The sequence below is a fragment of the Drosophila bipectinata genome, chromosome XR, assembly GCF_030179905.1.
Source record: "Drosophila bipectinata strain 14024-0381.07 chromosome XR, DbipHiC1v2, whole genome shotgun sequence".
In the NCBI taxonomy this organism is placed as follows: Eukaryota; Metazoa; Arthropoda; class Insecta; order Diptera; family Drosophilidae; genus Drosophila; species Drosophila bipectinata.
In genome coordinates this window covers 10,530,001-10,541,243 of record NC_091735.1, presented here as the reverse complement: position 1 = coordinate 10,541,243, position 11,243 = coordinate 10,530,001, and the positions used below count along the sequence as shown (strand labels likewise).

Sequence of the window (11,243 nt, the reverse complement as noted above, 5' to 3'; positions counted from 1 at the left end):
CTATAAAGTATATATATTTTTGATCAGGATCACCTCCTGAGTTGATATGAGCATGTCCGTCTGTCCGTCTGTCCGTCTGTCTGTCCGTCTGTCTGTCCGTCTGTCTGTCCGTCTGTCTGTCCGTCTGTCTGTTTCTACGCAAACTAGTCTCTCAGTTTTAAAGCTATCGTCTTGAAACTTTGCACTCATCCTTCTTTCCTTTGCACGCAGTATATAAGTCGGAACGGCCCGGATCGGTCGACTATATCCTATAGCTGCCATATAACTGATCGGAAATGGTATAACTTTGGTGTTTTTAAAGTTAGAGAGTTCAAATTTTAGGTGAGAGCTTTTTTTGGCAACATAATACGACATGCCAAATTTCATAAGGATCGGCCGACTATATCCTATAGCTGCCATATAACTGAACGATCGAAAATGACCCAACTTTCGTGTTTTTGATGATAGAAAGCTGGCACTTGGTACACATTCTATTTTTGGTCAGTTAATCCGATCTACCAAATTTCATAACGATCGGTTGACTATATCTTATAGCTGACATATAACTGTACGATCGGAAATGGTTTTTGGTAGAAATACCAACTTTGGTATTTTTGAAGATAGAAGCTTGAGACTTTTTTTAGATTTTGTATTGTAATAAATTGGATTATATATTCATATTCCCATAAGGATCGGCCGACTATATCCGATGTTGGCGATATATATCCGGTTTTAGCTGCAAGGGTATATCAACTTCGGCTCCGCCCGAAGTTAGCTTTGCTTTCTTGTTTTTTTTTAAATCATGTAATCACTAGCGAATCTTTCTTATTTGTTTAACTTTTTATTTTTCTTGTAATTTTTCTTGCACAATAAGCTTGACCACAAACAGCCTACTTACATTTTCTTATATTTATTTATTAAAATATTGTGCAAGCTGCCGTCGGCTTTCCTTCGCTTCAGCTTGTTGATTCCCACGGAGGAAGCCGAGGGTTACCCTACAGTTCCCTTTACTTTAGCTGCTCCCGCGGAGGGGGGCGAGAGGTATCCCTACAGCTCCCATTACTTGGATTATTCCCGCGGAGGGAATTCTTCTGCTCCAAGCTGGTCGAAATAATGGTTGGCATGTAAGTCCGGTATTCCCTAGATCCATGCAAGAATAGAGGACCATATAATCAAATATTATTATGTGCTAGCTGGCTGTCGATAGTTCTTCTGGACAATACATCAGCTGCGTTATTTGCGGATGTTACTTGGCGCCATTGAGACTGCTCTGTTACTTTTTGAATCTTGGCTATCCAATTTGCCACAAACGTGGCAAACAAACGCTGGACAATTGGAACTACAATAAGTACTTAAATCTTACAGTAACTCTCTCTATGATGGCACAAATCGGTCTAAATGATCCGATAAAATATCGCTTTCCTTTACCTTATTCTAGTGAGGCCGAATAACATAAACTTATAAATACCAGACTTCATATAATACTGACTTCGGCACTAAGTCTCCTCGACGAATGGGCTCGACGTGCTTGCACCATCTCTCCCTGCGCAAAAGAGTCGGCAGGTACTCATGCACCCATCGCTTCCAGAATCGATCCCGCATCATCCTCGCTATGCGCCACTGCTTCCTGGTAGCGCATCTCACGGACTCCTGTCCGTCATCCTTGGGAAGATCTGGGACATCGGGTGCTCCCTTCAGCAAATCGTTGGGTGTCAGTGGAGCCTCCTGGTCCACCGTCACTGGTAGATGAGTGAGCGAACGAGAGTTCACTATACTCTCCGCTTCAATCAGCAGATTCTCCAGCACGTGCTATTAGGCGCGGGTTCCTTCATTGTGTGCGCCAGCACCTTCTTCACACACTGCACCATCCTTTCCCAGGTGCCACCATCAGCTGGGTTCCCAGGGCAATTGAAGATCCATTCGACTCCTTTAGACGACAGCTCGCCCTGGATCTGTTCAGGCTTGAACACTTCACTGAACCTCTTGGCCTCGCGGTCGGCTCCAACGAAGTTCATTCCCTTGTCGCTCTTAATCCTGACGACGGGTCCACGTCGGCTCATGAAGTTCCTTATAGGGATTATGCAGAAATCAGTAGACAAATCGTGAGCCATCTCCATGTGGATAGCTCTTGTGATAAGACACTTAAATAGTGCCACCCACCTCTTTTCCGTGCGACGTCACAAATAGCGGTCCAAAATAGTCCAATCCGGAAAACTTAAAGGGCCATCCCTTGGCTATCCTCAGCAAACGCTTCTCGCTGCGATTGCCGTACCAGTGCGCACTCAGCTTCAGCGCACTCCATCGACGTCAGTCCATGATCCTCTCCATCGTATCGTAGTCCACGGACTACGAGTCCACAGTGCAACACAGTTGCTGATCGCCACACTGTGCTCCTGCGTGACGGTGTCCATCAGTGTTGTGCCCAATACTCCTGCTTGAAGTTCCAGTCGCGGGATCGACATAGTCCTCATCGAAGCGCATTTCGTCTTGAAGCTTATGAAATGCACCTGCACGTCTCCGTCTCGCAAGTGGCCCGCCAATAGGCCGCTGCTGCGAACGCCGACATACTGGAGTCCACGAAGATGTGCAGCTGTAGTATCCGCACACGTCCACCGCCGAAGTAGTAGCGTGGACATCGGAACTCTTCGATTTTACTTAGGCTTAGGAACTTCCACTTGGTAGGGACGCGTTCCTCTCACATCACGCTTCTCGGAACTCGATGATATTTGACGCCGAACTTGAAGTCATCTGTAGCCGGCTGCCAGTAGCCATCTGTAGCCAGCTTCGTTCCATTTGACGCTAGCGATGGATTCAAGTGCGTTCAACGCTCTGACCACACTTGCCGAACTGGAAGTGAATCGACACAAGTCAAACCCTGCATCTGCGTGAAATTCTCTCACCCGTGTCGAAATGGCGATAGCTTCTTCTTCTCTGCTGAAACTGTTGACGAAGTCGTCCACGTAGTGGTATTTCTTAATAGCCAGGGCTGCTCGCGGGTCCATGCTGCTGTACTGCGAGGCATTCAAGGTCTTCACGTAGTCCGCCGAACATGGTGAGCAAGCTGCTCCAAATGTCATCACTTGCATCTCGTATACGTCCGGCTCCCGATGGTCTTCTCCGCTTCTCCACAGGAACCTCTGGGCACATTTGTCCTATGGCTGCATAAGTACCTGATGAAACATCTCCTTGATGTCTGCACAAACCCCAACTGCTCCTTCCCGAAAATGGGAGGGGCTTGTAGCTCTGTGGGCCTTTCATTAGCACAGAATTGAGAGAAACGCCGTTCACCTTGGCAGCCGCGTCGAAGACCAGCCGGATTTTCCCAAGTTTGTTCGGGTTTTCCACCCCGAAGTGCGGCGATATTCAGTCAGCTGCTTTGGCTGTGCCAGCTTAAGTCCGAAATTTTCTATCTCGAAATAGTCGCTGACCATCTTCTCCAGAAGATTATTCTGATCAGGCTGATCACTTATGTATGCTCTTTGGCAGATTTTCCACCAAGCCACTGCACGTTCAGTTGGCGACTCTCGCCCTTCAGGTTCAGGCTGCGGATGAGTTCGTCGTCGATGAGCGTGACATACGATCCTTTATCCAGCAGTGCATAGGTGTCGACCTGCGTATTCTCCCCGTACCGCGTCACGGGTAAAATCCGGAATAGTTGGTGGCATCCAATCGAATCAACGCACCCCAGGTTTCGATGCGGCAATTCCTGGCGGTCGCACGTCGATAGCCTTTCATCCTGCTCACGCCCCGCGTCTATAACTGCGGCTGACGTAGGACGGCTCCTCTCGTTAGAATCCACTGTTCGTGGCATTCCTCTCCTGCTTCCTCCATCTGCGACTGGCGGCCGTCTGGGATGTCCAGGTGACTCGTGGAGAAGGTAGTGATGCCTCATTCGGCATCCATGGACATTGCATCTGCGGCTCTTCCTGCAGAGCCGGGACATGTGTCCGGGTCCTAAACACGAGAAGCATAGCCTCAGCTTCCTCGCGGACTCGATCCGCGTCGTTGTAGAAGCGCTGTTAAACTCCTGGCAGTCCCTGATCTGGTGTTGACCCTCGCATATATCAACATCTGGGGCAGTCGGCATACCGCTCCTCCTCGCGAACACTATTTGCGTGCAAGATCCTTCGCTTCGGTTGCTCCTTGGCTCCAGCGTCCGTGACAGTGCACACCAGTCTTGCGAATTCATGAAGCCATTCGCTCAGGTGCACCACTGTCGGATACGGCCGTATCGTGACCGCGTGCTTCGCCCAGTCCAACCTCTTGCTCAGCGGCAACTTGGCGATCAGCTCCTCCATTAGGGTTGGGTTCCCTAGGTGCTGGTTGCCAATCGTGGTTGACTGCAGGAACGCTGCCAGGATGCTCACCTTGCACATCGCGCACGCTATCTGCACACGCTGCACATCGCGCACGCTATCTAGTTGGCTACGGATGAGTATCTCCGGATCTCCATACCGGAACCGAAGCTGCTCCATAACAGCTCCTACGTTGCTGGGATGGATGAACAGCGACTTCACTGTCTCGCCTCTGGTTATTTTCCAATTGGGTGCACTGGGAGGCTGCCGTTGTCTCCGTGAACGCGCACACAACTATTGGCCATTCCTCTGGCTGACCCTCGAAATCGGGAAAATCAGGCAATCTACGTGGCGTCCATCCAGGTATGCTCGCCGTCGCCACTCCATATTACTGGGGCGATGGTGCAGATACCTCCAAATTTTGTGTCGGCTCCCGTAGCGGATGAACATAACATAGTCCAGGCTGCCCCGTGGCGGTCACACAAAATGGCGGAAAATAGCTCACTGTTGTTGTTGGTGTGTGTGTGCCGAGCGTCTGCCCCAAATTCCACTCCATTGTGGCGGCAAATTTGCACAAATTTGTGCCGGCAACTGTAACGATGACGTAACTCCAAGCTCCGTTTGCAGATTGTCACTCATCTGCCTAGGCAAGTTTTCACTCAAACTCTGTTGTGCTGCTCCCTGGCGTGGCAGCATTCCACTCAAAAATGGCGGTGTATTCGCCGCACCGCTCACTTCAATGCTTGTCCTCCATTTGCCCTTGCCTTTTCCAGCTCCGACTCGAGACGTGCGCTCTTTTCCATTAAGGCCGCAAATTGTACAGTTGTGGAGTCCGTAATCTGCCCCGTTGCTTGAGGCTGCAGGTTACTTGCCGCTTTCCTGGTGGCTGTTCAACTTTGCTGAGTCGAGTCTCTGGCTGCTGCCGATCACCAGCCCCCTCTCAAAGCTGGACGAGGTGCCAGTTGCTGTGGCTGTGGTGGTCGCAATTGCGGGAACATCCGTGGCTTCCAGCCTGGGGCTCCGCCTGGGCGAATGCTTCGTGGGCATCATCTAGCAGAGTGCGAATAAAAGATTGTATCGCCGCTTGGCCGATCATGGGGAATGCCCTAAAACAAACGTTGGACAATAGTTGGAGTTAGCGTAGTGATGCGTTGTAGTGTTTTATTCTGAAAAGGAACTACAATAGGTACTTGAATCTTACAGTAACTTAATTGGCCTACCGCAGTTTCTCTTCCCTCTCTCTGTGATGGCGGAAATCAGTCTAAATCAGTGGTCGGTCCCCGAATACATTGATATGATTTTAACGCATTAGTGTTAGTAACGAATAGCAGAAAGTAGGCTCTGAGCATGACGTCGGCAAAGAAATTTCCTATGCCCTCGGGATAGAGCCGTGCCGACCACTGGTCTAAATGATCCGCCAAAATATCGCTTTCCCTTACCTGATTCTAGTGAGGCCGAATAACACAAACTTAAAAATACCAGACTTCATATAACACTGACTTCGGCGCTTAGTTTGAATTAGCTAACTACGATAACGATAGCCCTTATCCGTTCCGCGACACAACCAAAAACGACGGATGAATTGGACTTAGAACACTTTAGCTTTATAGAGGTTTGCTTGTTTTTGTACGTATATTGCTGCCCCATAGGCTTTCTCTGAGGCGTCCACAAAGTTGTGTAACTTCTGAGTGACTGGAACCTTATTATTAAATATTTCCATAAAGTTCAGAGCGATAGTTTTACCATTATGACTGGAGATCCAGCGGGAGTTCCTCGTCCCAGTCCATTTTTTATTTCCACAGGTGATGCATGAAGATTTTTGGCTTAACTACAACTGGCGCAAATAAGCCTATGGGGTCTAAGATTTGTAATTACTCAATGGAGAGCACTTGTTTTGTTATATTGGGAGCTTCGCTTTATTGTCACAACAGTTTTGACAATGTACCGGTCCAGTGTCTCACCTAGTTTCAAGTCGCTCTTTCTTAGGTCTGATCTGCATAATTGTAGTACCATTTTCGAAGCATGAAGCCGTGTGGGAGTAATATTTTGTCGATTCGAAGTTTGGCATCATTGATGCTTGTCGTTCGGTGATCAAATTGATCTCCGATCTTGAACTCAACAGGGTTCAAAACTTTGCTGGCTGTACGCTATCTGCTTGTACTGCTACCTTTGCAGCGGTATAGGTTTGCTGTGGCACGATGGATCGTGAAAGTTTGCAGTTCTTAGATGTAACAAGGTATGATAGTTTTTGTCACATTTGCAAACAATTTCTTCCTTCGCATGCCCTCGGTTTGTGGTCGGTTTAAAAAAAGTTTACACAAATTTAATGTTTATTAAATTTATATATCGAGTTAGTTTTCGCTTTGCAAAAGTAGCACGCCTTATTCATTGCCTTCTGCCTTCTCCTCATTGTTTTCCTGAGCTTAAGAATTGAGAGCTTAAGCTTAAGAAAAACCTTTTCGTAGAAAAGTGAAAAAAAAAGGAACCAATTGACCTGCTGCGATCCCTTTTTATCACTTTCTTGCAGGGGACATATTTATGTCAGAGTCGGATGAAAAGTCAATATTTTTTTTTTTATTTAGGAGTATATATATATATGGGTGTATATTGGATTGTGGGTTTACGTTCTCACCAACATATACATGAATACACGGATATGACGCAAGAAATCAGCCGATTGCCTATTTACTTCCTACTGTAGGCTCTAAGCGTTATCTTTTCTTTCGAGTCTTCTGATTCCCGATTCATTAACCGGAAAAATGTGTGGAAAATTTGGGTGGTTTTCATGCGTTTACTCATGTACATGTATTGATGATACCAATACATTCAAACACAAGTACCTGTTTTCCGTTTTCGAGGATCAATAGGTTTTGAGGTTTTTTTTTTAAATTTTTAGTATAAATCCAAAACCTAAAGAAAGAGTTTGAAGTTGAAATAAAAAGATGAAAAAAAATATGAGCGAGTTACAAGTTATATTCGAGGATACCCAACCAGCTCTTAGTGATATTTGTGTATCGAACGGTGCACTATCATTAATTGGTATTGGGGAGAAAATCCAAGAAGAGCTTTTTAAGAATGTAGAGGATGATTCTCTGTCATCCATATACGATTTATTGACACCAACATGGGATTATTCAGCAACTACCATCGAGGATAAAACGTATGCCCCGGACACTCAAGAAAATATATTCGAGGAATTCGACGACGACGACATACCAGTTTCTCCGTGCTTCATTCCGGTGACCCCCGAGGGAAAGGAAAAATCATAAACAGAATTTTCTTTCCCGGATGATGACCACATATTTTTTGAAATAAATGACGGAAATGATAATTATATAAGTTTAATGGATGAGGAATTTGATAAAATTTTAATTGATTGGCTTAGAAATAATGAATAAATAAAAGACTATATTACCATATTTCATTATTATGTAATTATTTTTATTTCATGAAAAATAAAAATTAAAAAAAAAAAAAATTTACTTTTGGACTTATTACTTTTGGACTTTATTTTTATCAAGGTTTAGTTCAAATTTATTTGAAATTAAATGAAAAGCAATATTTGAAATTTAAAAGAAATATTTTGAAGTTTGTGTTAAGTTAATTATTTCCATTAATCTCGTTGGATGATCCATTAAGAAATGGGTGTATAATTCACTTCGGAGCCAGTACGTTTTCACTTCAGGACAGAAGTAGCAATTATAGTATGAGGATCGTGCTTTTGTTTTGCTGAAGTTGTGTTTTTTTTAGAATGTGACGTTTTAATCCATTGCGATATTTAAAGGAATAACTTTCTATACAGAGATCACAAACGAAAGTTTTCATTTTGAAAATTTGAAAATTAACTGATCAATATCAAACCTAGAAATTCTTTTATATATGTTTAAGAGAGAATCTGTGCTATTGTATATAATTTACCTATATATTTTAAAATGAAATAACCATACAGCCATCTTTTTCATTCTTAATAAAATTATCATATTTATTTATTTACTTATTTATTTATTTATTTATTTCGCCAACGGACAAATCCTTACATGGCTACATAATAACAACTTACACCTAATAAATAAAACTACAAAATTAACAAAAACTTAATAAATGCCGTATTACCTTGCGTAATATTCATAGCTATAAAGTCCTTATATACCCAAATACATTTATAAAAAGGTCATGATGTCATCCCTTTCATTTATATAAAAAGTATATATTACTTCTATATATATATATATATACTTATATAGATATATATACCCTTCAGTACCATACCTCAAGGATTACTCAAGGAATCGTCTAGGTACTAGTATTGCCACCCGAGGAATCCTCTAGGTATGTTTCATACAAACCATCAAGGAATTTCCATAGAAGAGTTCCTCACATCGAGGAATTCGAACAACTCAAGGAATACTGCAGGATTCCTGCAGTTATTCGAAGAGCATTTCGAACTAAATACCCCAGGGAATCCTTGAGGTATACTCTGAGGAATCGTTGAGGAAATACCCCAGGGAATCCCTGAGGTATACTCTAAGGAATCGTTGAGGAAATACCCCAAGGAATCCCTGGGGTATACTCTGAGGAATCGTTGAAGAAATACCCCAAGGAATCCCTGGGGTATTCTCTGAGGAATCTTACAAGAAATAGGTGGGATTCATAAGAGATTCACTGAGGAACTGTAAGGATTTTCACTATTAGATTAGAATCGCACAAGGAAAATAATCAAACATGAACATTTTTGCTTTGCCTAAAGCCAATTATTAATACATTTCAATATACCATATGATTAGATAAGAAAAATTTATTAAATATAATCTTAAATATATATAAATATTTCAACATATTTTAAAAAGGGTATTCTGACGTCGCTTCCATTCATTTGGTTTTCGACACCGATTTTTTTTCTCTCCCTTCCCTCCATCTACATCTCTCTTATTGTCTCTCTGTCGCGTGGCTCTGCTCCGAAACTATGACGTAAAAGCTTCGAGAATCATCGTCGAAAACCGAAAGCAGGTAGAAGTTTCGTTTCCCCTTTCGTTTCGGACTTGAGTAAACGAAGCCCATGCAATTTGTTTTTGTTTTTCGAACATGTCGCCAGGAAACGTCGGGGTAAGGAATTTTGGTACTGAAGGGTTATTAAAAAGTATAAAAGAGCGGGATCACTGAATAAGTTGATTAGTACCTAACAGTAACCTTTTTGGAACGAAACGAGGAATACAGGAGTTATATATGATGGTATGTATACAAATTCTTACAACCAATAAGAAAAAAATAGCCTTACTTATATTCATGTACATCGAAGTCTTTCTTAGATACTCTGAATGATCAAAAGCCTGTTAGTGGCTACACAAAGACTGAAGACTTATGTATTAATTTCGAATACAAGATCGTTGGTTGTAAGATAAAGAAAACCACATATGGGACGAAAATAGCCCTTTATTTGACTGACAAGGACGACGAACCACTCTGGATATTTTTACCAAAGAGTTATGTAAATAAATTTTCAACTAAAACTCCATTTAAGAAATTGAAGGAAAATGGAATAACACATATTGTATATAAAGGAAAAGAGATGACTAGATATAGCTCAGCTTGTTTAAAATTTATCTCAAAGGAGTAAAAGTATAAAAGAGTTGGATCCTTACAATGGAATCAGTTTCACATTTTCCATTAAGTCAGATACAATTCAGTTAACCTCACAATGTACTCGCATCAAATAAAATTATTTTTACTTCAATTTGAAGACATGCTTTTCGAGGAACATTTAAAAAAACTTGAATATTTAAAAACAACGCTAGAGGATTAAGGAGAAAAAGAAATGCTGTACTCCAAATATGGATTCCACTACAAAATACGTCTTATACGATATCTATACGATATTATGATAAGATACTATAAAATAACTAAAAGAATGTATCCAAATCCATGAAAATAAAAAAGTTTTTGTATAGATTTATAAGTAATATTATTTATTTTTCATATTGGCTTAAAAAAAAAATAAAAAAAAAAATCATTTAAAACATTTACTGAACATTTTAGAAATTAACTTATCATTATAGGTGAAATCTTTTATCTTAAAATTCTGTGTGAAACTCTTTAAAGTTTTTCGATTGCTTTTGAAAAGACCAAAAAGCATGCAGAAATGTCCACAGGTATTTTAAAAGTATGTAACGAACTGTCTTTCCTGCTGCTGATCGCTACAATTTGCCGCGACTAGCTCACAGAGTTTCGCGGATCCGTTCCACCGAATTTATAGATTCGACGTGATTGCCCAAGCCCAGAAAGTAATACAAATAGCTTGAAGTTTCGACACTCTTTATTTTGAGAGCTCTTTACACTACAAAAGGCTTTCTTTCTCTTTGATTCGTTGCTCCTTCCGTTCCTGCTGGCTCCGTCGTCGGCGTCCTATGCGGGTTGGCCGGGATACGCTGCCGCTGTTCCGTCGCCGCCGTTACTCCGTCGCCGATGGTACTCCTGTCGCCGCGCTGCCAGCGATTCCGCTACCTTCTGCCCTTTGACCTTGAGAAGACACCCCCTTGGGTCGACTACGACTGATCTGACTGTTGGCTGCGGTCGCTCGCCTCCGCTACACCGGGACGCCGTGCATACGCTCCGGTGCCAGGTTTGGGAGTTTGTTTGCTGACTGCCGCCTTCGCTACACCGGGACACCGTGCATACGCTCCGGCGCCAGGTTTGGAAGTTGCCGTGTGACGTCTCCGCTACACCGGGACACCGTGCATACGCTCCGGTGCCAGGTTTGGAAGCCGCCGTGTGCCTGATCTTATCGTCGCGCACCCGCTACACCGGGACACCGTGCATACGCTCCGGCGGACCCGAGTTTGTAGTGGCGGGGCTGGTGACCAGGGTGTTCTCACTTGGTCTGTGACTTGGACGCGAGTCCTTGAGTCGGCCGATCCGTGTTTCGCAGGACCACGCCTGTTGGTTGCGATTCCAGGAGTCGGTAAGGCGTACGCC

The 11,243-nt window shown here is 43.4% G+C and overlaps 1 protein-coding gene across 1 annotated transcript; it reads right to left on the bottom strand.

The window, feature by feature from the left end:
• Positions 1-1,437: 1,437 nt before the first annotated feature.
• On the bottom strand, positions 1,438-2,441 carry LOC122322010 (uncharacterized). The gene is made up of 3 exons (XM_043213185.1): positions 2,338-2,441; positions 1,845-2,046; positions 1,438-1,788 (listed from the first exon to the last, which is right to left on the bottom strand). The coding sequence occupies exons 1-3, from the start codon at positions 2,439-2,441 to the stop codon at positions 1,438-1,440; spliced, it is 657 nt and encodes a 218-aa protein (XP_043069120.1).
• Between the last annotated feature and the right edge of the window lie 8,802 nt (positions 2,442-11,243).

Bases quoted from the DNA above. Each gene is read 5' to 3' on its own strand.
- LOC122322010 (XM_043213185.1), bottom strand. From the start codon at position 2,441: ATGTCGATCCCGCGACTGGAACTTCAAGCAGGAGTATTGGGCACAACA. The intron at 2,047-2,337 runs GTGGACTCGTAG...AATCCCTATAAG, and splicing joins ATCAGCAACTGTGTTGCACT to GAACTTCATGAGCCGACGTG. The intron at 1,789-1,844 runs GTGCAGTGTGTG...CGCGCCTAATAG, and splicing joins GTGGCACCTGGGAAAGGATG to CACGTGCTGGAGAATCTGCT.